A 26,168-nucleotide genomic window follows, 5' to 3' on the forward strand; every position below is an offset into this window, starting at 1 on the left:
TTTTTGCTCTCAGTTGATCCTTTCAGTTATTTTTACATTTTTCCTCCAAAAAAGATTACCTCCCCAAACAAACAAATAGCAATACATTCACAAATCTCTCAAGTGCAAATCTTGGTGGAGTGTTATCGTACTTTATTTGTTACATCACGATATACATGAGCGAAACTAATACAGCGGCATTTGCCACATGCCCTATCGTTTTCAATTGATCCCGGATTCTGTTCACTCCCTGCCCACCACTGGCTCAATTGATGAATATAAACATCCTTTTATCTGTCCATGGACATGTATCCATTTGTCTCCCCAGAGCTCATCATCACAAAATAGTGAAGAGACCCTCTGCACTTGCAAATATCTATCTATCTTGTCCTACATGCTGTTCTCAAGATATTCGGAAAGATGAGCGAATTTTCCACCGCGCCATCCTCGACGGCCTCAGAGAAATTCAAGTCAGATTTTACACCCGCACCAAAAGGGCTAGGAGAGAGAAAAAGCTCTCGAAATCAAGAAGGCCGCAGGCTTGACTGCTCATAGTAAATAAAATACACACTAAGCGTACCACACCCAGCTTGTCTTCTTACATCCCTATGTATGCGTGGACAGTCAATAGATTCACCGCGATGTCAGCATCCAGCTCCTCAAGGCATTGATCCACTCCCATCCACATAGCCACTTGATACCACCAACTATTCCGTCCAAATCTCTTCGCTGTAGTAAACTCCCAATGTTCACGGTACCAGCCTGCTGACTCCCAGTCAAGAAAACTGGACAAATGCCGGTTGTAATCGACAAGGATATTGTGCTTTGAAATCCCCATGAGTGAAGGTGACTTGATGTGGGACTTGCTCAATTCGCTTTGCGCGCATGAATGTTTCGTCGTATTCAGCTCTCGACTTGAAACTATAAGTGAAAGCTGGAGCCAGAAGATACTGTGTTAACTCCCTTTCGCTGGTAAATAGACCCATGATGTGGTTAGGGACTCGAGTGCTCCGGATGGGTGTTCCAAGCACAGAACAGATATGATTCTGGTCAAAAAGTATTTGCCATAGGTGTATTGAATCCGGGCACAACTTCAGCTTGTGAATCCACAGATCTTCATTGTTGTGTTCAAAGAGATCACTGGAGTACTCAAGGAATATCCCAGGCAGCCTTGTCATCAGAATCAAAAATACCTGATTGTATGAATCTCCGACATGTTCTCCACAGCTCAGGAGCTTGGGAACATGTATTCCGGCAGCACGCGCCATTTGCATTGTGACTACTTCCTCAAGACTTGTTTGATCAGTCCACTTCATAATGAGCCCAAAGTGCAATTCCGCAACGTTACTGAATTGGTGACCAAACCAAGAGCAATATTGTTTAGAGAAATGGAACAGAGCTTTATAAACAATGGCCCATAACCAGCATGTATTTCTGCTTGGTGCAGCAGGTATCAGAGGAGTAGTTTCAGAGATGGTGGATGGCATCGGTCGCGGCCATGTATAGTCAGGCTTCAAGATGCGTGGCATCCACGCTGCGCCCATTTCTGAGGCAATATACGATCACAAGGGTACCTTTTCAAAGTAAACCTGGAGAGTTCAGTGTTCTGAAGGATGCCACTGATGCACCCTTTCCTTATATTTCTGAAGGACATGCTCGTTCGGCCGCTCACAAGTGATAGACCAGACTGATTTCTTGCATTGGAGGCCCAGCACTTGCTAACGTAATTCACCCCCGAGCGGCTCACACCACCGAGCGGCTCACCAAATTCAATATATTTCTACAACTAGATTTTAACCCGAATTATCTATGGTCAGCAGCAAATAATTAAATTAAATTAAATTACACTAGATTCTGCATATCTTAGTCTTGTATGCCTGAGCGTACCACAATTGCTGCACTTTGGTGGAGCTCGTGACCGTGGCATACGCTCTGGGGTGTGAGATGGGGGGATTGAATAACCGGCTGTTCAACAGACTAAGCAGGAGGAATAATAAGATTCTGAGCTTCTTCCCTAGTTAGACCTCCTTCATGTTGAATCCTGTGGGTAGACCTCTTGCATTTTTGCTTCTCTTTCTCATTTGCAGCAAATATATCCTGATATTGCTTCTTCATAATAGTGGCGTTGACCATGCTGTATTCACAGGCCTCAATAATTTGATCCAGGCCTTTCTCTAGACCATCAGGAAGACTCGCAAGCCTCTGTCCCATAAGATGCTTGACCTTCTTCTCCTGTCAGTGCAATTGGCGGGGATTGCTAGGTGTTTGTAGGACCGAGAATGACTGAGAATTGCTAGATTGACTAGCTGGGGGGCTAGGCGTATGAAGCTGAATATCAAGCTGCTGAAGAATTATAGCACCTAGAATAGCGGCACTGGAGCTCCGTACGGCGTTTAATCAGCTTTGACACCCAGTTTTTGCCAACACAGGGGGGATTGTGGAATGCCGTAGAGTAAGAAGATGATTAGCCATATCCTCAACAAATGCCGGCCCGGGGGGCAATCCTTGTTTAGCGAGATCTAGAATCCACTGAACTAGCAGGTTCTCTTCAGCCTTTGTCAACTTGGTTGAATTTGCGCGTAGGCTGGTTCTTGCGGGCCCGCCATTGAGTTGATAGTGTAGAGTGGAATATGGGACTTCAAATAAGCGAGCAGCTTCACGAATTGAGGGAACTTCTTGCTTTTTAATAGCAGATATCGCGAGTTCAAGTCTTCCCTCTATCTTTATAGAGTTTCTTGCATTTTTACTGCGAATTGGTGGCATTTTCACGCGTTGAAATGGGCTAATTAGAAAATTGAAGATATTTTGATTTTGGAGAGCCGCTCGGGGGTGAATTACGTTATGTAATTATATGTAAACATTGAGATGAATTGAATTTAATTTCTGCACTGTTATTGGTCATAGCCAGTATGACGCACCCAAAATTCCAAAAACCTTAGTCCTGATTAGCTAGAAATTAAGCTTATAGTAGACTTTTATTGGTGGCGCCCAAAAAAAAAAAAAAAAGCGTTACACACGTCATACTCAAACAAATGGCACAAAAGAAAAGCTTCAGCACGGATAAGTAGTGAAGCAAGAGCACGAGAGTTAATAAGCTACAAGCATTAATGCTCCGCAAAGATAGGTGTCACAAAGAGACAGAGAAATGGAGAACCTTAAATCATCAGTTGGTCCGACGCCCAGTGCCAATATCCCCCGTTCCCCATGCATTGTTTAGGTCCCAAGCATTTTGAACGGCAAGTCCACTTCCTCTCAAAAGGTGCTGTGGTCGAATCAGATTAAGTTCTATTCACATCAGTTAGTCTCCTGTAAAACGTAGGCACTGGTTAAGGACTGTTCACCTTTTGATTTCGCGTGAATTAAGCTCAACTGGTGGATGCTGGACAAGCTCGGGCTGTGAGCTGTAACCTGTCATAGCAGGAGGCGGAGGCGGAGGCATTGGGTGTTCAGCGAACCTCAGTTGTTCTGGGGGGATATTACATCTGCGTCGCTGTCTCCGCTCATACAATGCCCATGCGATGGACACCAAGGCAATAACTCCGAGCGGAACGCCAACTCCTGCACCGATGGCGATGTTCGTGGAATTGCTGGAGGATGATCCATGAGATGGAGCGTTGCCTCCAGGTGTAGAAGAAGCTGATGGGCTGTTCGTCGCAGTAGGTGCTGAGCTGGTTCCAGTCGGCGCGGTCGCACGCACAACGCCAGAAAGGGCAGCATAGCCGATTACCACTTCCCCATCATTGAGGGTGAAAGGCTCTGCATCGTTGACACAAGTTGTCTCAGATCCTCTCACGACACTACCAAGGCAGCAGTATCTCGGCTCTCGCCCACTCGAAATGGGGACAATCACGGCGCCTCCGCTGGGGTTATCGTCGGGCCCGTGACAGACAGGCGGGCATCTGGCAGAGTCCCAGTTGCGATCGGTACAGCTTCCCCGCGATATGACAAACGGTTGATCGCCGACCTGCATGCAAAGACCATTGCTCAGGCAAACATGGTTGTGTCGACAGCAGGCGGTGAATTCGTCCGATGAGCAAGGCACATCTCGGTTCGACTCGCCGCCGTCGGGAAAGTAGCACGTCGCCGTAAATGCCACTGCTGCAAGGAACGATTGAAGGTAGAGCGGCAACCAACGCTGCGATAGCCGCGCCATCGTTGACGGCTTAGCGTATGTCTATCTGGGCGATGTCGACAGGAACGAACGGACGACAGAACAGAGGTTGATGGCCTGGCAGGGCTTTCACGAAGTTCGACTTGCAGGTCCAGGGGTGAATTGACGGGTTCACACTGCTAACTGAGCCACCCGAACGGGACACCCGGGGGCCGATCAGCGGAGAAGTGCACCCATACCCCAGGTCCCATGGATCGTCAGCTCACTGGCCTATGGATGGTCGTTTTGGTACTGCCGTCGTTACGGACTTGTTAATCTTGCAGGGATAGAACTTTGTGAAGTGGGTTGTTCACAGCAAAAGCCTGGAATCTGTCGACTTTGACAGGGCATCCTAGAAAGCTTGTCGGTGATATGGCCAACTACGGAGTCATTCAGGGGACAAATGCCAATAAGAAAAGCAGAAACGCTCTCTTTTTCTCTTAAGCGAAGAAAAGAGGATGTGCATACTCGCTCATGCAGCGTTCAACTAGGAGTATCCACCAGGACATCGAGGGTGGCCCGTTATTGGCGACGACCGCCGATCTTGACGGGACACTCTCGGGTCCTGGGATGACTAGTTGGCAGCGGAATCTAGTGCGTATCTGAAGGATGGCTAAGGATCAAATCCATAGTCTAGTGAGCAGTATTCCGTACGGGGCCACTCAAGGTATGGCGAATTTTTTTTTTTTTTTGCATGTTGCTCGGAGCAGGTACCATTATTCCCGGCTTTTTTCGTCTTTGCCGCACCCCCACGTTTTCAGTAACTGTGCAAAACACTCATCTTGCGGAAAAGAAGCATTCGGGAACAAATTCCCGAGTGTCAACTTGCTAACAAAGTCATGATCCGAGGCTAAAGACCGATTCCTTCAACACCAGTTCGCGTGTCTGATCCTCGTACTGGCTTGGCTGCCAGAACGTGGCCGCGCGAGCGGCATCATGGCAACCGGATCATTAATAGTCCCTGCAGCAACACCTGCAGATGCCAACAAGTGGCGGCTACATAGTGAGAAGCGAGCATAACACGCGCGAAATTAATTGCTGCAGCTGCTCAGTTACCCTGCTTCAGAAGTTCAATCCCGGAGATTGAGCCCAAAACGTACATCGGCCTGACTGCCTCTTCTTTCTTCCTTTCTTCCACCAGAGTTGCATCGCTTGGTCTGATGGGCTGTATATTCAAACAGAGGTTCAAAAGCATTGTTGTCCCTTAAGACATTAAGCTTATTGTTTAACAGAATAGTGTTTCGGTCTTCACAATTCCCATGTTATTCTTTCTTTTGAATCTAAAGTCTTGATCCTATTTTTCTGTTTTGTTGTTGATGGAAAAGACACTAAGCATTTTTAACGTGCGACTCCAACTTGTTTCTGCAGCTCATATTTTGTACACCTTGATTTTACGCTCCTGCTGACCTTTGAGTAGCCATGGCTCTGCAGGTTTCTATTTCTTACCTCTCCCTAGAAGTAGATTCATCCAAACCAAAGCCCGCATCGCAGACAACCATCAATATATCCAGAAGCACAATGCCACCCTAGTGATTAATTACAAAACTACAGATTGGTTAAATATGACAACTTTCCGCAGAGCACACAGAGCGGCGAAATGCAGCAGCCAAGCCGTGATCGATGCAGCTGAACCCAAGACGGATCAAGGGCCGGACAACGAGAATCCATATTCCAGGTCTGAAATTAGCTAAATCCCCAGTTGATTCGATGCAGCTTCAACGATATTATAGCGGTGGAGCTCATCCACACACATGTCGGTAGACTTTTGCTTAAGTTGAAAGTCACACCTTGCGAGTGAGAGGAGTGGAAAATCTCCAAAATGAGGAAGTCAATGAGTGTTGAATATGCCGCTCAGCGGCAATATATTCCTTTTTCCCTAGAAGCAGCCGCGGAAACATGTCTAGTGATACAGATGCTCACTTGATTAACAAGAAAGAAAGTGGTTGACAAGTGTCCTCAAATGCTACACCAAAACTATGGATCTTCTGCAGGATTTGGGCGAGTCGCTCAGCGTTCAGTCATTTGTTGAATTGAAGGCTGTGTTGGTCAAACGGAACAGGGACGGAGAACCTTTGTGATTCAACTGCGACTACAGAGTAGCTACTTACTCTACAGTCATTGTGCGGCGCCACATTCATTCCTGCTGGCAAACCAGAACTTGATGTTTTGAATATAGAATAATTGCTGTGACAATCAGCGGCCTAGGATCAAGCACTCAAGAAATGCAAATCAAGACAGATGCCTCGAGACAAATATCAAACGGACCTTATCCAACGTGCTTTCAGACTGTTGCCTGTGGAGAGAACAAATATCACCAATCTCTATCATGAAGCAGATTCTACAACTGAACACCAATAGGAAATGCATGGGCATCGAAACTCTCATCAATGATCAGAAGGGTCGAGGCCCTCCTTGCGCTAATTTGGTCTGTATTTCGGACTTTCGTGCAAAATTAAACCCGATCAAAGGGGAAAAAATTAATAATTCCAATGATGCTTAGCAATCGTCCATCCGAACAACAAAAGCTTCGTGTCGTCATCATAGTCTTGCCTGTTGGCCCAGTGTTGAGAAAGATTGATCAAATAGCCACCCACCCACATGCGTTCTATATTTGTAAAAGCCAACATATGTACGGAGTATGAGAATTGATATGGCTGGGGTATTATACATCCCTCTAAGCATAAGGTATATACTTCAGTCAATTAAGGTAGATGTGACAAGGTTATGTGGAAATTGAGTTGTAGGAGGGATATATGCAAAAGGAAGCCGGGCGCTATGGTATCGAAATATGATCAAGATCCTGACGATATATACAAGGTAAATAGTAACCACAGAGGACAACGTCTTAGCCGGGGAGGAATTCGGTCGTACTTATGCGTGGGGTGAAACGTATCTGTTCCAGCCTTTTTTCAGTCAAAGACGGCAGGTCGAGCGTAAGCGACGGATAATATTTTGTGAGAAAAGGTAGGGTATAACCGTAATTATGTGCGCGGACAAAGTTAGACCACATTGGTAACATCTTCGAGATCTTCCGGCTCTGCTTCATTGCTTCCAGGGAGCGATTCTGGTACGTATACTATGATATAAAGTCAGCGGTGTCATAGCAGATTGACCCAAAAAAAATAAAAAATAAAAGAAACTGACCATGGGGCATTATGAACCAAGAGGCTAAGAATGCAATGAAAATCAACCCCGCCAAACATATAAAGACGGTTTGGGGAACGGTCGCAACCGTCATGCTGTATATCAAATTGAATATCGTAGGGGCAACCACTCGAGCAAGCGCGTGCAGGAGACCAATGGCTCCGAGAAGCTGCCCGGTCCGATCCGCAGGGACATGTTTGGTGAGAGACGATTGCAAAGTTGGTGATGCCATCGCGCCCATTGCTGCCGTTGCTCCTGACAGCATTAGTAGCGGACCAGAGCGAACGATACAATACCCCACATAGCCCAGCATATCGAATAGCACGGAAATCCGTATCACGACAATATCCAACATATCCGAGCCGGTGGCATGACTCCTTTTTGAAGCAGGTCCCCGAACGAATCGAGTCGCGGTGGGAAGGACGACCAGCAACAGGAGTACCCGCACAGAGCTGGTGAGCGAGACAAGCATGCTGGACTCAAAGTTGCCCCAGCCAAACATATATTCTGCGTAGATAATCAAAACACTCATAGTTCCCATGGCCACTCCGAATATCGAAGTGTCAATAGCGGAAAGGATGATCAGATTCCTCCGTAATTTGCGTAGATTCTTCTTCTCCGGTAACAATGCAGTTGATTTCGTTTCCGGCGGAAAGAGGATAGATAGCGGTTTCAAAAGTCCCAATGGATTGAAGTCCTTCCATGACGGGCGGATTCCATTGGCGCCGAGGAGCTGAATTTTCCGCTTTCGCCGATTGTATTCCTGATTCTCCTTAGGAACCGACTCGGGAACGATGAAGGTGATACAAAATAGGAAGAGCGCCTGGCACCCTAGAACGGAATAGAATACTACGAGGACGTTGTTCGTAAATCTGATGAGATAGCCAGCGATCAGCGGACCCAGCGCAATTCCGCTGAACAAAACTCCATGAAAATAGCCAAAGGCAACGTTTCGTCTCTCTGGCGGTATACAATCGGCTGCATAGGACTGCGTCAGGGCGACAGCCGTTGTAAAGGATCCAAATAGACCATCAAAGGTGGCGCCAAGTAAAAGGAAGTTCAAAGAGAAAGTATCGGGGCGCGCCGCCACGAGAACTGTTATCACTTCACCGAGAAATGCGCCTAACGTCGCCAATGCAATGACTTTCGTTCTCCCGTAACCATCAGAGAGAACGCCTAGCTTTGGGCTTGCGATAGCGGCGAGCCCTCCCGCGATCAGATTCAGCATAAGCTGAAATCTCGACACCAGTGCCTGGACCTCGGGAATGCGACATTGAATGTTGTCTTCGCCAAATATGACAGGCAGATACGTGAACGAGGGATCCTTGAGGGCACGACCAGCAAGATAATCTCGACAAATTAGGGTCAAGATTAAGTTGATTTTCGGCACAGCTACACCGCCGAAGGCGACTGTAAATGGGAGGAAAGGCGGAATGATCCAAAAAATCTATACATACAATGGAAGTTGTCAGCGTAGAAACTCGTTTTAAGAGAAATCAGTAAAGCTAACTCACGGACGGCCGTTTCCACCAGGGTAAACCTTTAAATCCCGTCGCCGGTGAGTAGTATTCATTCGGCTCGTCATCTTTGATCGATCCACCCGAGGTATCCGACTCCCTGGACGAGAGCAACGCGGTGCGTTCGTCCGCAGTTGCTGTTCCCATTTTTTGGGTATTTGGGCCATCAGACGCACTCTGTAAGATGCTACTGAGAAGTCCGGACGCACTCCTATGCCCTCGTGGGGACGCATGGGGAGATCTAGCTCCCATTTGTGCAGGAGAAGCTTTCTGCTGAACCGGGATTTATATGGGGGGGTGTTTGCTACCAAAGTTCATCGAAGAGCATCGACTAAAAACGAAAAACTTCGAGTCACAGAATAATGGGAATAACACCAGGGCAATGACTTGGAACCCGCTTCCAAGCCATTATTAATGCTGTCGCAGATTCAGGTCTAAAACTTGGACATTTCGTGGGAGCGAGTTAGCCGGGATGCTTCGCTTTTGTCGGCGTTGGGTGATTTTTGATTTCGGCAAATCCGTTTGGCGGCAATTCGAGGCCGTCCCACAATGTTGGGCTTTTGACACTCCCCTGAGGCTTGACAGCTCATCAATACTCCGTACTCATGGCCAGAATTGGGCTTTTTTATTTTTGCTACAAACCAGGCGCAGGCCCTGACCACACATGGCTTACCACGAGGCTGCGGCATTCCGTGCTTCGCCCTGACTGCATAACTAGCAGGGCTGACCGTATCACCAAGGGATCGTCAACCAATGAGTGACGTAGTTGGCGAAATTGAAGCCTCAAATTTCTATTTATTCCCCCTGTCGCAATCAGGCACTGAATGGCGGCTGACTGCCCCTGTCTGAAAACGACTGCATGCTTTCCCAGGTTCGTGGAAGCCTGCATCGGGCCGTTGCAGGCCTACATTCGTCAAACACTATGGCAAAAGCTCATGAAATCAAAACATTCTTCGTTTTGTTGGAAGAAGTATTGAATACAATAGTCATTGTATGGAGTACATACAATATATATATATATATATATAGATATAAGCGTTAAAAATATCAAGCCAAGATTCATATATTAATACCCAAAAGAAGCCATCAAACTCCTAATACCGAATGATCATACATAGAACCCACCAATTATTGTACAAGATTCCCATACTGAGAACCAGCGAAGAATTTCTTTTGGTATAGACATCTATCACTGGTACATCCCTGACATCTCAAAGTCATTTGTCGCGAACAATTGTCACCACTTCGTAAATGCTCAGCAGCAAGGTCCGCAAGACCCTGTATGAACACCGGATGACCGTTCAAGCTTTCAACCCGCTTCACACCAGGGCTTGCTGCATCTTTTATTACCTCTCTGTCAAGCTCGAATAAAGTTTCAATGTGATCGCTGGTGAAAGCGATGGGAACAAGCAAGAGATCAGTTTGTCCGCGGCTGACATAGTTCTCGACTGTGTGGCTGGTTTGGGCTCCGAGCCAGGCGGACGGACCGACTTGAGATTGCCAACAGAGTCGGTATGGATTCGAGAAATTCAGCCGTTGCATCACCGCATATACTGTGGCCGCGACTTCGGAGGGGTAGGGATCGCCTTGAGGGTGCATGTGTTAGTAGATATCACTCCAAAGCGGATCAGATTTGACGTGGCAATACCTCGGTTGACGACGCTCATAGGCAAACTGTGAGCTGAAAAGAGTAGCACGACACTGTTTCTCCGATCCTCAGGATACGTCTTCAACTGTGCTTCTATATTCTGGGCGAACGCCTCCACCAATCCATGATGCGTTGGCCATCGGTCAATCACGCTCCATTGTATGGCGCCAGTCGGCTCTGTTCCTCCATTCGAGCGTCTCCCTTCTAGCCGATTCCTCCATTTCCACAATTCATTAAGCGAACTTCCTGTCGTAGAGCATGAATATTGTGGATATTGCGTGAACGCCACTGCCCTTCCCCCCTTCCCTCTTCCAAATCCATCATCAAGGAGCTTAGCGTACATTTCTTCTGTCAAGGGAGCGGCATATCGGAAGGCGACGTATGGCTTGTGAGGTGCGGTCTCTGGCGATATCTTGTCTAATATTTTACACATCTCTTCACATTGATATTCTGACCATTTGCGGATCGGTGAGCCTCCGCCAATTTCCGCGTATTGCTTCTCAATTTTCGGGGTTCTCCGGCGAGAAATTAGGGGCCCGAGGTAGGACTGGAGTCGACCGAGAGGAATCAAGTCACCATCTGCCTGTATGATCCAAGTAAGCATGAAGCCGAACGTCAGAAGTGAAGAGGCGACGTACGAATAATCTGCTTAAGTAGTCGCCAACATCGTTCGTGGTCGAGGGTCCGCCCATGTTTAGAAACACCATTGCCGTAGGACCCTTGGCCCCCGTTGAATCCTGTGTGACTGGCGGCACCACCGTAGCCATTCCGCATCCTCGCGATGGTCTCCACGTTCGCCCCAGCTCCCGCCGGCCCAACCTGGTCATGGATCTCTGCAAAGCCATGCTGACTTACAGTCTCTCGTTTCCGGGAACTTATGGTAATTTCATCCAGCTGGCCGGTAGCACAGGTCTGAGAAAAGCAGTATTGCTTCGCAGAGGTGGCGGACAATGCCTTCGCCGGGAGCGGATTTCCATGCGCCGTGTTCCTGATATTTAATATATGTCTGAAGCCCCGGATAACCCAGCGAGCGGGCTTGGCAACGATGGGCCATGACTAATTCGAGTCCACCCAATGGCCAAGCTGCGTTACAAGGTTACGGAGCATTTTTGTATGGTAACTTTCTTACCGGTTTTGTTAAGGCAGTTGTAAATAATTACACAAAAATTACTATCGGAATAACTATTCACCGCAACGCCCCGTTGCAGCCAATCTCCGACCGCGCCGAAAGTCGCATCACAAATTTACGTAATCCGCAACGCCGAAAAGAAAATCACCACAGCTGACGACCTGAACGACTGGGTTCAATCTCATCGAATTGACTCAGCGGTGCCCCCCGATTGCCCCTCTATACAGAGCACCACGGAGTGCCTGTTATATCTCGTTGATGTCTCCGCAATTATGCGCGCTTGAACGATCCTCCGCCGCCAATTCACGACGATGATCCCGAAACCAACCACCGGTGCTACGCTCCCCTCGCGAGGCGCTCTCCATGTACTCCGACGGCTAGCATTAGCCGGTTCAACGGTGGGAGCGATTGGAAGTGCCTGTACGGTCGCTACTATCAGCTACGAGGTCAATCGCCGAGTTCAGTTAGCGGAAAACCTCGTCGAGAATAAGCGCAGCCTTAAGACAACATGTCCGAACTACGATTCAACGGCGAGGGGGGCAATGGTCGCCAAAATGATGGAAGCAGCCGAAGCCGGAGAGTTTGTAGGCATGGATTCGTTTCGGCAGAAAGGAGTCAGTGAAGTTAACCGGGACCAGTCGGATAAGAGGACATTGGGCGAGCTGAACATGAGAAATTCATCTGAGTTGAATGACCCTGAGAGCAAAGGAACTAGACGTCGAAGGGGAGAGGAAGCGTTGGCTTGGATGCAATCTTTACACGAGCCTTGGAATACTCGACTTTACGGTCCCCGTCCTACCACTCGCAGGTCAAACAGCAACGTAGACGACGCGAGTTTCACCAACCTATTGGCGGAGCTGCAATCGAAGAATGCAGCCCAGAATCGACCTGAGCACGGTGCAGAAGATATCCCCGCTTCTCTACCTCTATATAACCTACGATATCACGACAACGCAGCCGACAACGCCATTCTTGCCGAAAAACTGCTGCTACAAGGCAAGCCGGTTGAAGCGGCGCAACGATTCTTACGTGCATACCCGACAGCATCTCCTAACTTGCCCGAGGAAGCAAAACAACTCTGTGTTCGACTCTTCAATGGAAATCTTGATGCAGAGAATGTACATCTGGCGCATCGCCTCTTCCGCTGGATGGATCCTGCCCACGTGATATCTCAAGAGGCCTGGGAGTCCCTTATTGCGGCTCTAGCGAAGAAATGGAATCTAGAATCTATAGCAACTCTTTATACGGACCATGCTGACCAGTTTGAACTCTCGAAACCACTCCGATATTCGGTCCTACGGTCACTTACAGATTCTTTCCGATTGGAGGAGGCTAGGACGATGATTTTCAGGTTTTTAAAGGACGACTCCGAATGTACCCTATGTGCCGTCTATCTTGGCAAATTATGGAAGAAAACGCGCAACGCTGAACTCGTGGAGGCGCAGTTCAAGGCGATATTGTCATCATTCGAAGAAAACAACATGCAAGTGTCGAAAATATTGTTCAACGCTCTCCTGGAGGCGTATGTTGAGTCCGGAAAAGACGAACATGCCGATGAGCTGGTTGAAAATATGAAATCAAAGTACAACTTCTCTCTTCCGGCCAGAACTCTGGGGCTGTTGGCATATGGGCGTGCCTTAAAGAGCGACTGGGATGGAGTGGAGAGTTATTTTGAAGAAATCCACAAACTTGACGGACACCCTGACGGAAAATGGTTCGCGAAGATTTTTGACCGAGTATTTCTGGAATACTTTTTGGGAAATTCTGCATCCAACATTCGGGACTTTGTCTTGCGTGCCATTGAAAAGTACGACCTCGTCCCAGATAAAGTTTTGTTTGAGCACATTGTCCAAGCCTACATCCAGAAAGGAAGTCCAAAAATGGTCCTTGAACTTATCGATGTCGCAGAAAGTCGGTCCTGGCCAGTCATGATGAAACGGGACCGCTTCATTGATCTGCTTCGAATTCAACGGCAAAATTGTGGTAAAGCCAATGTCGGACTGTGGCAGATGTTCCGTAGGTTTGGACGCTTCTCCACCTCGCAACGCATCCTCGGCTATAACAAAGACTATTTTCCCACTGGAAAATCCTTCGATTCTCTTGGAAAGACTGCGCCAACTGTGTGGTCGCGAAAACTCAACTCGAAACTTCCGTCGAGGGACTTTAATCATTTTCCTGCTCTATATCAACAAATGATTCATTGTATGCACGTTGGTTCGATGGACAAAGCCATTGAACTCTACAATGAGGCAAAAATGCTGGGTAAAGTCATGGGCGAACTTGATATTGACCTAGCTTTGACCGCGACAATTGTTCATCACGGATCCTTCGAGCAGGCGAAATCCATATTAGCCGAGGAGAAAGATTCCTTCCCCTGGATCGACAAATCTTCGATGCCCCCTTTTTTCCAAAAGCTATTGACCGCCGGTAGCACGTCGGAGGCTGAAGCATTGACGATGGCCATTTTGAATTTCTATAGAATTCTCGAACGCCAGGTCCTCCCGATCAAGCATCATGTGACTGTCTCGACATGTAGCAACTTGATTCGACGTAGGAGGACCAAAAATGCCCTGCGGCTTATCCGAGCTGTTAACCGATCCAAGTTTGGAGGGACATCGCCGTTCGACTCGGTCGCGGTGCTGATGATTGCGAAAGCATCTTCTATTATAGGGAACCTCGCGGGAATCCGCTGGGCTATTCTCACAGCGCTGAAACGTGATTCGGCCCTGAGCAAAGACCTTGTGGCTGAGATACATCAGACTATTGAACGCTTTAAAAGCCGCTCGCCAGTTGCTTCGCTTTCGGGCGACTACGGTCAAGAAGTTAAGTATCTTGAAGACCTAGCGGAAATTCTTAACCAAAAGGAGCTCTATATTGCCGCACGCAATTCACGTCGAGCTCCTCCACCGCCGGGTCCAGATCCTTATACTCCAGATCCTAACCAATCCCAAAGCGCTGGTTTTGTCATCCCAGAACTTACTGACCCAAATGGGCACCTCTTGTCGGACACGCTTGGAACCTGGTTAGAGAGAGTACAACTAGAACATGCACTCACAGCTAATAACCTCACTTTTTCGAAATAACGATTATAATTATCTCATCTTTTTTTTTTGATACTCCCGCCAGATTTTGGATGGAGGTACTGATGCATCTGACCCTATGCGAGGTGGTGAGAAATTTCTTTTTTCTTTTTTTATTCATATGCTCTGTTGAAGGACCAAGCAAACTGTGGGCTATTATTTACGCAAGTGCTTTGAAGATCCAAAAGAAGTTTTATCTGTGGCGGTTTTTACATCTTTTCACCTTAGACTTCTCCCCCTTTTGTTGATCGGCGGTGCTAGTGTGGAACGGGCAAATCCTAGGAAAAGGACTTGGAGTTATCTTATCCTCATCTCATTGATTTATATGCCCCAGGCTACACTACTGTACAGTATGTATATAACCATATTCTGTTTATGTCTTTGTTTTCCAAAGATTTGTTGGTCAAAATAGTGAATGAACAAAGATCACAGGATCCACACAGCCAGTAACCCTATGTATTAGATTACATTCTCGCAAATTCTGAGCTTTGATAGTCTCATATACATGCATAATCTCATCATCCCATGTAGTCCAGCAGACTTCTTCCGGTGTACTAAAATACTTTATACCATTCACAGGTACTGTTCCTATCCAACAATCCAAAACCTCAAACCACTTGACTCAAGGCCTCCTTTTAAAACACACAATCCGTTAAGAGTACTCCTTTGACCCCCTCTAAGGCTTCAACAATATCTGACAGGATAGTGTGACTTAAAACTGTTCTTGATGTACCTCCGAAGACTCCCTAGGCTGTATTTACCCTTCAGATGCATGTCACATCCGCGGACGGTCTCCGCGTGTTGATACAGGCTGGACAGCTTCGGGAACGTTTTATCACAGTGGGGACAGCAAAAGGGACGCGGTCCGTACCAGGGTGTAGTGTAACACGGATGTGCCCAGGACGTAAAAGCAAGGCGGTTAACATGACCCTCGTCCACGCCTGGGAGGCAGTGGGTGCCTGCCTCCATGTGGATGAGCATTGCGGAGAAGAATGCAAATTTACGCTTCTTGCAGGCATAGCAGGCCAGGTCTTTTGCCCGATGCGTTTGTTTGTGCTAGTAAGACTGTGAGCAAAATCAAAACCCTATCTATAAAACAAGATTCCCTTACCATTCGGAGGTTATTGGGAGTTTCAAAATAGCGATAGCAATGCAAGCACCAATTATGCGATATTATTTTATGTTGGACCAGGCGGTGCGAAGAATGGAAACACCAGGTACAATAGTCACACAGGTGGTGGAATTCCTCTTTATGTTCCCTGAGATCAGATTTGGTGGCCAGATACTCATTGCAGAGTTGACATTTGTAATGTTGGATGCTCTTATGCTTGTCAAGATCATCACTAGTTGCAAAGAATTCAGCGCACCATCTGCATGACCAGTGTTCAAGCACTAGGTGCTGGTTGAGCGCATGTTTGTTTTCACAGCGCTTTAAGCAGAATTCACACTCAAAATGCTCCTCATGACAGGGTTGCCTGAGACCATCCACTGTTTTGAACTGGTCGCAGCATACGTTAGAACGGGCTTTCTGAAGTTTCAACAATCCACAACGAAAGCCAGAGTACGCATCACAATCATATCTCCGGATGTGCTCCTGGGATATCGAACTGTCTATAAAAGTAATAGTGTGGGAGTCACATTTAGTTTCAGGGTCCCCAAAGAGATAGTAGTAGGAATGTTTACCCATTTTCAGAGAAAGAGACAGGAATTAACAATCACGATAGCAAAGCTGGCTGGGTAGGAGGGCACCCAGATGAGAATGAGTGGAGAGGGTGGGGAAAAAATATCTCTCTGTTAAAATAACAATGCAATTGCCATGTTACAACAATTTGAACGCACACAGAGCACAACAAAGGCTTTAAGAAACTGAGCATATTCCTCTCAACAAAATATGAAAAGGGAGCATATCCAGTTCACTGCCGGAAATTGACTCAATGCTTGGGCCAGGGTTTTCCTAAACTCTGGGAGAAGTCACAGGGTGTGTTCTAGGCCGGGTTGATCAGCTGGTGAGCTACCTTAGAGCTAACTATGCAGTGTTGAACAAGCAAAGCGAAAGAATCTTCGGCTGCATTTGAAAGGTGGCTGGACATCACTGAATATAGGTGCCGGTTCGCAATAGAAAGCTCAGTTAAGATTTGGTTCGTGCAACCTGCTCACTTTGTTTCGGGTTTACTTTGGGCCAAGCCTGCATTGCCCTTTCAATGTGTCTGTATAATCTTGGAACAAAATATTGTCAAACTTAGGATCAGATGGCAAGTTAACAAAACTGCGCTGTTAACTGCTACTTCACCTCTCTGATCACCATTCTGAATGGACCCGGCCAAGATTTATCGAATATTCACTGTATAATTGTATCGTTGCCGATTCGTCATGGAGCTTTCGCGACCACAGTTTTTCTTTTTAGCGCTCTATCAAGCATGGGAAGACCAGAATGCTACTTCAACCTCCCTTTGGTATCTTGGTCAAAGCTGTGGAAAAAGAAGCAAGGCTGGTCAAAGTGTCTTAAATAAAAAAAAGTATAAAAAATAAATACGGAGTACTCCGTACTCGGACGGGGTTGAAGCAAGCCATCATCGCGCGCTGTCAGTGACGCCGTGGCTGATTTGCGGCTCAAGCGCTAGGGAGCCGACCCTGTAAAATACCCGTAAACACAGCCACAGCGCGTTACTAGCGGTAAACCGATGACACGGGACTTTCACATGTTCGCTGGTCATGCCACCTGCTTCCAGACCGCGCCAAGACATTTTTTTTGACCCTGAGAAATCAGACCATCTCGAGCTTCCAACCACCGGCCGCCTGTCCTCCTCTAGAACCCATTTAATCTCGGAGAATATGCAGTGACTGGCCTTCTGGCTCTGCTTCTCAGCTTCTCCAGTGCCGCCCGTCTTCTCTACTACCAATGGCCTCGCAACCCCTGACAAATGGCCTGACAAACGGCTCCGCGCACCCCAAGAAGCAGTACCGCGATGCCGCCGAAGAACGACGATGCGAACAGCACCAAGCGGATATAGTGATCATTGGCGCCGGAATCGCGGGCTGTTCTCTCGCTGTCGCGCTCGGAAACCAAGGGAGAAGTGTCCTCCTGCTTGAGAAATCGCTCAAGGAACCCGATCGCATCGTCGGCGAACTCCTCCAGCCGGGTGGCGTCCTGGCCCTGGAAAAACTTGGATTGAGGCATTGCCTGGAGGATATTGATGCTGTCAAGGTGCTGGGATATAACGTGATTTATCATGGAGCGCCGGTGCGGATTGATTTCCCGATGGATTCGAACGAGAAGCTGTTTGAGGGGAGAAGTTTCCATCACGGCAGATTTATCATGAAGCTACGTGAAGCAGCGATGTCCACTCCGAATGTCACCGTGGTGGAGACCAAGGCTGTTTCGTTGGTCAAATCGACTCATGGAGAGGGTGTGCTGGGCGTTGAATGCCTAACGAACGGGAAGAAGGATTTCTTTTTCGCTCCCCTGACTGTCGTTGCGGACGGATACAATTCGGCTTTTAGGAAAGAGTTCCTCCCGCACGCTCCTCGAGTAAAGTCAAAGTTCTGGGGACTTGAGCTTATCGATGCCGACCTCCCCATGCCTTGCTATGGCCATGTCGTCCTGAGTGACAGCCCACCCATCCTCCTATACCAGATCGGAACCCACGAGACACGGGCTTTGGTGGACATACCAGAAAATCTGCCATCAGCATCTGTAAAGAATGGTGGAGTTAAAGGTCACTTGCGAAACACGGTTCTACCGTCATTACCCAAGAGCATTCAGCCGTCCTTTGCCGCAGCGATTGATCGAGGCGGTCTCAGATCCATGCCTAACTCTTTTCTTCCTCCTGCAACCAACAAGACACCAGGCCTTATGTTCTTGGGAGACTCGCTCAATATGCGTCACCCATTGACTGGCGGTGGCATGACAGTTGCGTTCAACGACATAGTCGCCCTGCGAGAGCTACTCAGCCCGGAGGCTGTTCCCAACTTTTCCGATACGAACCTAGTTCTGAAGCAATTGTCGAAATTCCACTGGAAGCGAAAGGACTCGTCTTCTGCAATAAACATTCTAGCACAATCATTATACGCCCTCTTCGCTGCTGGTAGTACGTTGATGTTCCCCTTCTCCATAACATCTGCTTGAAACCATAAATCTCGTACAAAGCTAACACCGCATCCCTTAGACTCTGACCTGAAAGTCCTTCAACGCGGCTGCTTCCGCTACTTTCAGCTGGGCATCCTCGATGGCCCCATTGGTCTATTGTCAGGACTGGTTCACCGGCCCCTTGTTCTCTTCCGCCACTTCTACTCCGTCGCGTTTCTCTCTATATGGCTCCTGCTGCGCAGCGCACCGCCATACATGCTTCCCTTAACGATTTTCCAATGCATTTCGGTATTCATTACGGCGTGCAGAGTGATTCTCCCATTCATTTTTGCGGAGTTAAAGAATTAAGACGTATACACTGGGTATGATTTACGTGGGGAACCTGTTACCGGAGTTTCGTAAACCCCCCTCCCCAATATCTCCGTTCTTGTGTTTCGACTTTCAGCGTCTATCTCCTTTATTAATATGCCTTCTATATGTTGTTCTTTATTCTTTATTCTTTGTTCTCTTTTCTTTTTTTCCCTTTTTTTTTTTTTTTAAGGGGAGGAAGGAATATTTACATCCACTCTGGGTATTCTTTATTTTTTGACACGTTGACCCGATTAAACACTTATCTAATGACCCAATGCTTCGAATTTTCTGCCACATGTGTTATATTATGCTTTTAGTCGCATCTGTACCCCTCTTGAACGTACCGAATAGCATCAGGGTTACTGTTGTAATAGCTACTGATCTTTTTTATTTTCTCATCATCCTATTTTTTATATTTCTATACTAGTATAGATTTTTGAACTAGAATCTAATTCATTAGACATGACGTCCCAGTTGCATCGTCATCTGTATTCATACCTATTTACATACAAGATAAATATCCCTTATCCCCAAATATTATTTTTTCGCCCACTGTGATGTGATCATTTCAGATACACATGGAAATATCTAATACGAGATCAGGCCCATTGTTGAAAAAACAAATAAAAGAAAAAAAAAGGCAAGTCAAGAGAGACCGGGGCGACGCACCGATCAATAGACGGCTCCCATGATTAACCAGAGTAGAACAAAGCTAAGGAAAGAGAAAATTCTTAATGCCCAGCCGGTATTTTGTATTCAAATCATGGAGCAAAGGACAAAAAAAAACCCCCAAAACTATGCCACAAAGTCCCTCCGGACACAAATTTTACCCTCAAAAAGCTGAAGGAAGAACCTGTAAAACGAGAGCCATCCGGGGACGAGTAAGCAAGCAACTAAGCAAGACAACAGAGTAACTTAGCGCTCCCGCCCCCGCGACCCCAGTTTAAACAAAGTCCCGCTCGTGATAAACCACCAAACAAGGCTGCAGGTGTAGCAAGAAAAGCCAAAAAGAGAAACGCCACCTGATGTAAATCTTTATACTTGCACATTTTGAGAATGAAAAATTTAAACAAGAAGCAAACACTCATGGGGGAATAGAAAGCCATGCAATTCTTTATACCATCAATCAGAATGAACCCCAAGCCAAACATAACAAAAAGGCAGTAAAAAAAGACATTTAAAGAGGCACAGACTGGGGTACAGGTGGGTATTCAACATAATATGAAAATTTTCCACATACAACGCAGGACCCAAAGCAAGAACAACAAGGCACTCATGAAACAGAAACAGTAACTGGCACACAACATCATCAAGACATCCATTGGTCTGGATTTCAGAGGACCATGGAAAAAGGCAAAGACTGAGGCAGGCGTGAACACATTCCCAACGTAATAAACATCATCGAAAGGTAAGGCAGAAGTTAGGATGTCGAGATTGGAGCTCTCTCGAAACTGTGTAACGGAGTCAAAATCCCGAAGCTTTTCAAACATCAAATATAGGAACTTCTCCACCTAAAAAGCAGCTTGAATGACTTAAAGCGTCGGGTGGGCTCAAGAGTGGCTCTCCACCTTGCTCTAGCAGCCCGTAGCATGCATGGAAGGACACATGGTCCGTCACCTAGCAGCCCTGAGAACTTGGGGAATTAAATGCCATCTTTTGACAACTCCTGTACCGAATACCTTATCATTTCAAACTGTCAAAACAGGATTCACTTCCACGATTCAGTAGATCACCTATCCGGCTTTGTGTGGATTGCATGGCGCATATTGAAGTTGCATACGGCGTACTTGGCGTGTAACTTCGGCATCACTGTGGCCTCCCTCGCAATACTACGCTTTTGCGGATACTCTCGTCTTTCAGCCCCCCTTTCTCTCAGATTCATCGATAGGAATGGGTTCCGGCCGAGCCGTGCCGTCGTTTTGTTCCGCTGAAAGCTTTGGTCCTTTCTTGTTTCTCCGTTTTGTGGTTTGCCAGCCATTTGAAGTCGAATGATGACCGTTGGCATTTGAATGCAAGTGGTGGCCACCATTGGATTTTCGGTAATGATCGCCTTGTTTCTCTTTATGGTCACTGACGGGGAAAGAATTGGAATTTTCGTAGCGACCCTTGGCCTTGGGCTTATGAGGCATGCCGTTGACCTTCTCGAAGTCGAAGCCGTTTACACAATGTTTCGTGGTGGGCGACATCATACGCGAATCTTTGGCCGGCGATTGAGCCGAATTGAATAGCTGTGGGTGATTGTCCTCGGGGGATCCCTTAGTATGGAGACAATTCAGCTGATCGTCGATTGGATAAAGGTATTGTGTGCTACGATAATGGTTTGCATCAGTGTTTCTGGAAGTATCCAGCGAAAAATTCGGATCAGACAACTGAAACCTCTGCAGCCGTTCGGACAGGGTTTCGACTCTGCCCATATGACCAGTGGCAGTGACATCAGTGTGGTTTAAACCTGGCTCCCAGCCACTCATATGGCCAGCGCCCTGAGAACCATGGTGAGTCTCGAAACTGCTGCCAAATAAGTCGTCGTAGGATTCTTGCTCATGGAGGCCCTGAGAGAGCGTGTCTGGGGTTGTTCGGGGCGTATCGTACATTCTATCAGCTGATGACGAGGTGCTGAAGTCCGTCATGAACTGTTCACTTGAATGATTGGCAATGGAGTGTCGGTGTTCACTGGGGGGAACCGACCCATCAATAATCAATGGTCCACGATCGGGCAAAGTCTGAGACCGCGTCAGCCGCTGTGGCTGCATGAAATGCGAGCCAATCTTCGGTGGGCTAAGATGCCCGGAAGAGCCATTGGATTGATCAGCCATCGTAACATAAGTGCGATACTCAGGTGAACTATGAAGGTAAGCAGGAACTTCACAGCCGTGAATAGCGAGTCCCGGTAAAGATGAGGCCAGATGACCTCGGTATGACCCATGTGGTTGTGTAGAATCTCCAACATAATAGCCAACATACTCTGAAGGTAGATTCTCATCACCAAATGTCGGTTTTGGAATAGCGACACCATTGGGTAAATATGATTCTCCTTCTGTTACGGATCTCGGAGGACATTCAGGCGACCTCCGTGAATTCATGTCTTGCTGGACAGCAGGAAAGTTGGGTAGCATGACGGACGGGACGGGGCGAGCAGGCTGGGACTGAGCTCGTAATCCGCGCGGTGAGTCATTTGCAACCGACGATCGACGATGACTACGCCGTACATCCGGGACTGCAGATGGCAAAGAAGGCGAGGGAGGATTGGTGTTCGTGCCTTGAACTCCGGGCAACGTCACAGGGACATAGGAAGTGTTGAAAAACACGTTTTGCCGTATAGGTGCTGTGAGAGGAGGTTGATTCACTGAGCTGGCCCGCACTCTTGGGTTCTCTTCGGGAGATATGTTCTCGTGTTGCGGTAGAGTGAACTGTAAATATGGCTGCCTTAGCAAAGTTGGAGGCGCTCTGCCGGTCATCAGTGCTTGGTTTTGTAGCTGCATCCGCAACTCCTGTTCCTGCGCCTGAAGGATTTGAATTCGCTGATAGAGATGGTCATGGAGAATGCTTTGAGCCTGCTGTGCTTGGAATGCAATGTCCGCAGTAAAGCTAGGATTGGCAGATCGAATATTATTCCTGTTGGCAGTGTTGGACGCCCGACGGCCCATATTATTGGGGCCACGATGGTAATGGTTTGTATGTCTACCACCTCGACCGCCACCTCTACCACCACGCGACGGCAAAGCGGGCATTGGAGTTAAGATGGCTCGTGGCTGTGGAGCCGGGCGTTCCCAAGTCCGTTCTTCTTCAGGAGGATACTCGTATCGTTCACAACATTTTCCCAGGTCTCCGATCGCAACAGCTTCAAAGGCTCGACGGAGCTCAAGGTGGAGGCCGCGAAACGACGTATCGTCTGCAGTATTTCCCAGATTTCTTGATGTGTTGAAGGGCTCTTCCACACACAAACGATTGTTTTGCAAAAGATGCCAACCCTTTCCTTCCTTGGATACTAGTTTTCCTTCCCTTACGGACATGACGTTCTTCTCGTAATCAACTTCATGTCCATAATATCGAAAAAACTGGAAAAGGAGCTCTCCCAATGTCGATTTGTTCTTGTGTCCGAAGCTAGCGAGTTCTTCGAGATTATCGTCAAAGGAAGATGAGGATTGTCCATTCCCTTGTTGCTTGCGCCGGCTAATGGCGCGTTTTTGTAGACTGGGAACGATGGGTGGCGAGCGGGTTTGAAGGAAATTTATAATCAAGCATATCCATGTGTACGAGCTTAACGTCCCTCCAAGAGCTATGACGAGATGAGTAAACGACAACTTCCCAGTTCCAGGCATCGATACATACCAGCGTCATTTAATATCCGCTGCTTTGTCCAGTGTTTAACAATCATTGCCAGTGGTCTAACACGTTCATCGACTTCGACATAAGTTCGAATCATTCGAGTGTTTTCCAGAGCCATGGTGTTATTGACGTTCATGTCGCATGCAACTTGGAGTTCTGGGTCCCATATTTTGACAATTGGTACTTTTGCATGAGAAACACACACAACGCGTTCCATCCCATCTACTCGTGTTAGGTTGCGAGACGCCAAGGATAGGGGCAAATGATGCACGTACTCTTCGCAAGGAAGTCTGCCAGCAGGCACACATGTTCAAGTTCTTTAAACGGTGTTGTTATGCAAATATCCACTGAAAGAGGAGTTAGATTGATCCAGGTACTGGCACAGGGTAAGGATACATCGTCAACCTACCATCAGAATCACTTGAGCAGAGTTTGTTCCCTGATGATCCAAAGACATGTACCTTGATGTCATTGCCAGGCCACTGTGTGTTGAGGAGGTTCTCAAGTTTCTTGACAAATTTTATTCTCCGCTGCTCGCTCTCTGCGGAGGGCAACAACTTTTTGTACAGCTCTTTCATGTGGGATGTGAGTCTCTCCTCATCTTCCGGTGCCAATTTGTCCTTCAGCGGGCCCTGTTCCTCCGGCAGTAAATCGGCGCCCAGAGAATATGGCATCCTCCTCCGGAAGTGAGCCATCGCAGTTTCATATTTGCAGCCTCCATATTGCTTCCGCAGGGGCAGAATGTGGTTTAATTCGGAATGAGCGGAGCGAGGAGAACTGCTGCGGCGATTAGGCGAGGGAGACCTGGAGTGGGACCGAGATGGAAACCGGAGGCCACGGGGGTGATGGAACGGGGTTGCGGGGACAGAACTCGATTGCTGGGTGGTAAGGGCTGGGCGGGGAGGGAGTTGAGAGTGAGCGTCGGCGGGTATGGGCCACGACATATTTGTCGACGTCTCGGATGCTATCGGTGAGCTGTCACCTTCGGTGTGAGAAGATGCGGCATCCCCATACACCTCCGCTCCCATGAGGCACCCCCCAACGATGCTCGATAGTGCAGAAGGAGCGTCCGAGTTGTCAAGATTCAGAACAGGAGCCGAGCGGCGCAGATCTTAAGGCAAATGTCCGTTGCGTATATACTCCGGCTACCAAGGGAGTTCGTGCAATGTAGTAAGAGGCAAAGGAGTATGACCACCAAGCCCGAGGCCCCTCGGGGGAATAGGAGATCTCCGGAGATGTGGGTGAGGTCAGGGTCGAGGCACTGATAACGTGGAAAGAGTAAGCAAAAAGTCCGCCAAGTGAGCGATTGTCAATTCGAAAGCAATTCAATATGGGTGTTTTTTTTTTCTTTTAAAAAAAAAAAGAAATGGAAAGAAAAGAAAAGACAAAAAAAATATATCTATCTTGTAGAGGTAGCAATGCGGTCCTTCGTCGCCTGGTTTCGGAAGCGCCGTGCTGTCGACATTCCGGGGGGGTGGGAAAGGAATTTCGAAGACGGCCAGGGGTAGGAGAGATTTACCTTGATGTCCTCGAGAGGAATTTTTAGGGAAAGAAGGGTTGGTGAAAGTACGGGGTGGTCGCGTCGTCCCAGAGAACGCCGTGGGAGTGAATGATGGTCTTCCGCACAATAGGGTCAGGTCATTGATGTTACATCCAGACAAGCAGAAACATAAAGCTGAAGCGATGGAAGGTCGATCCGATCAGAGTTGCCAATGCACGGCAGAGGAACACACAATCATGAAATGAGACGATTGTCAATCAAGACAAATAGGGGGATGAAGGATGGTCGGACTCTATGTTGGGGGAAGAGAGAGAGGGAGGGAGGGAGGGGAGACAGGGAGGCAGAGTCGGAGAGGTTCTGACGGGTCGTCGACAAGCAGCAGGTGTTGAAAACCAAGATGGCTTGCTGGGTGGAGGGAGATAGCGAGCTTGCTTACCTACGACTTCTGCTGCTGGCCGCCGGGAGGGGAAGAAGCCCTACGTACGGAGTGCTCGGTATTCTATACTGTATTTTTACGTGGCTCTTACGCGCGTGTGTACCGTGCATCCCGCCGCAGAAGTGCTGTGCGCGCAAGTCACGGCCCGTACGGATCCGCGTGAGCTTACACAGGAGTTACCTGGATGGAAACTCTGCACCACCACCACATCAGGCCCTGTCCTACTGAAGGATCCCTTTGTTCAAGCATCGCCGGGACTGGCTTTTCTCCCGCCCTCTGCCATTGTCTAAGGCTGCTTGCGGGTTGCTGGGCGAATAGTCTGTTTCCCCTTCCCAGGTGACAATTCCTGGCGGCTACACTAACTAAACACCATCCTATCACCATCATCTTCTCCCATGTATGATCCAGCTGGGTATAGACGTTTACTTGCGGGGGATGCGCACATGCAGACATATGACGGGGGGAACTGTTAAGCGGACCAGCCAGGCTGCATATTGTGGGAGAGTTATCCGCACCTCATCATGGCCCGATGTTTCCCTTGCATGGGATTCGCCTTCAATCACATTTGGCATCTTCCAACACGGACGCCAGAGAGAGAAAAAGAAAAGAAAGGAAGGGCAAAAAAAAAAAAAAAGAAAAAGAAAAAGAAATGCATATAGTAAAAAAAAAAAAAAAAAAAAAAAAAAGCAAGCAAATAACCAAAGCAAGGGAAAAAGAAAAGAAGCCCTATCGCAACCGTTTCCATCAATCGAATGGCATGGAAGCTCTGGCCGGGATGGATGTCGTCTTCCTCGTCATTCGCTGCTTGGGAATCCGCCCA

General features: G+C 47.8%; 9 protein-coding genes across 9 annotated transcripts; 2 read left to right on the forward strand and 7 right to left on the reverse strand.

Moving 5' to 3' along the window:
• Positions 1-755: 755 nt before the first annotated feature.
• Positions 756-1,523, reverse strand: CIMG_13018 (uncharacterized protein; the record flags this gene model as incomplete). The annotated part of the gene is made up of 1 exon (XM_001242245.1): positions 756-1,523. One exon carries the CDS (start codon positions 1,521-1,523, stop codon positions 756-758), a length of 768 nt encoding a protein of 255 aa, XP_001242246.1.
• Positions 1,524-3,257: 1,734 nt separating this feature from the next.
• CIMG_06143 (uncharacterized protein) lies at positions 3,258-4,261 on the reverse strand (the record flags this gene model as incomplete). The annotated part of the gene is made up of 2 exons (XM_001242246.2): positions 3,321-4,261; positions 3,258-3,264 (listed from the first exon to the last, which is right to left on the reverse strand). Exons 1-2 carry the CDS (start codon positions 4,130-4,132, stop codon positions 3,258-3,260), a joined length of 819 nt encoding a protein of 272 aa, XP_001242247.1. The 5' UTR covers positions 4,133-4,261.
• A 734-nt stretch (positions 4,262-4,995) lies between these two features.
• Positions 4,996-6,027, reverse strand: CIMG_06144 (uncharacterized protein; the record flags this gene model as incomplete). The annotated part of the gene is made up of 6 exons (XM_001242247.2): positions 4,996-5,125; positions 5,230-5,294; positions 5,382-5,409; positions 5,576-5,655; positions 5,716-5,806; positions 5,915-6,027. The coding sequence occupies 6 exons, from the start codon at positions 6,025-6,027 to the stop codon at positions 4,996-4,998; spliced, it is 507 nt and encodes a 168-aa protein (XP_001242248.2).
• Positions 6,028-6,991: 964 nt separating this feature from the next.
• Positions 6,992-9,042, reverse strand: CIMG_06145 (tetracycline-efflux transporter; the record flags this gene model as incomplete). Its single annotated transcript, XM_001242248.2, has 3 exons — positions 6,992-7,205; positions 7,274-8,720; positions 8,788-9,042. The coding sequence occupies 3 exons, from the start codon at positions 9,040-9,042 to the stop codon at positions 7,129-7,131; spliced, it is 1,779 nt and encodes a 592-aa protein (XP_001242249.2). The 3' UTR covers positions 6,992-7,128.
• Positions 9,043-9,753: 711 nt separating this feature from the next.
• Positions 9,754-11,414, reverse strand: CIMG_06146 (ferrochelatase). The gene is made up of 3 exons (XM_001242249.2): positions 11,077-11,414; positions 10,439-11,021; positions 9,754-10,376 (listed from the first exon to the last, which is right to left on the reverse strand). The coding sequence occupies exons 1-3, from the start codon at positions 11,281-11,283 to the stop codon at positions 9,919-9,921; spliced, it is 1,248 nt and encodes a 415-aa protein (XP_001242250.1). The 5' UTR covers positions 11,284-11,414; the 3' UTR covers positions 9,754-9,918.
• Positions 11,415-11,719: 305 nt separating this feature from the next.
• CIMG_06147 (uncharacterized protein) lies at positions 11,720-15,123 on the forward strand. The gene has a single exon (XM_001242250.2). The coding sequence runs from the start codon at positions 11,879-11,881 to the stop codon at positions 14,648-14,650; it is 2,772 nt and encodes a 923-aa protein (XP_001242251.1). The 5' UTR covers positions 11,720-11,878; the 3' UTR covers positions 14,651-15,123.
• CIMG_13019 (uncharacterized protein) lies at positions 14,948-16,473 on the reverse strand. The gene is made up of 3 exons (XM_004445266.1): positions 16,331-16,473; positions 15,759-16,258; positions 14,948-15,703 (listed from the first exon to the last, which is right to left on the reverse strand). The coding sequence occupies exons 1-3, from the start codon at positions 16,332-16,334 to the stop codon at positions 15,332-15,334; spliced, it is 876 nt and encodes a 291-aa protein (XP_004445323.1). The 5' UTR covers positions 16,335-16,473; the 3' UTR covers positions 14,948-15,331.
• Positions 16,474-17,450: 977 nt separating this feature from the next.
• CIMG_06149 (squalene epoxidase) lies at positions 17,451-19,727 on the forward strand. The gene is made up of 2 exons (XM_001242252.2): positions 17,451-18,735; positions 18,814-19,727. The coding sequence occupies exons 1-2, from the start codon at positions 17,547-17,549 to the stop codon at positions 19,080-19,082; spliced, it is 1,458 nt and encodes a 485-aa protein (XP_001242253.1). The 5' UTR covers positions 17,451-17,546; the 3' UTR covers positions 19,083-19,727.
• On the reverse strand, positions 19,519-25,255 carry CIMG_06150 (PAP/25A associated domain family protein). The gene is made up of 6 exons (XM_001242253.2): positions 24,931-25,255; positions 23,821-24,672; positions 23,687-23,758; positions 23,415-23,633; positions 20,765-23,361; positions 19,519-20,702 (listed from the first exon to the last, which is right to left on the reverse strand). Exons 2-5 carry the CDS (start codon positions 24,437-24,439, stop codon positions 20,942-20,944), a joined length of 3,330 nt encoding a protein of 1,109 aa, XP_001242254.2. The 5' UTR covers positions 24,440-24,672; positions 24,931-25,255; the 3' UTR covers positions 19,519-20,702; positions 20,765-20,941.
• Positions 25,256-26,168: the final 913 nt, after the last annotated feature.

The sequence above is a fragment of the Coccidioides immitis genome (genome assembly GCF_000149335.2).
Source record: "Coccidioides immitis RS genomic scaffold supercont3.2, whole genome shotgun sequence".
NCBI classification, from domain to species: domain Eukaryota; kingdom Fungi; phylum Ascomycota; class Eurotiomycetes; order Onygenales; family Onygenaceae; genus Coccidioides; species Coccidioides immitis.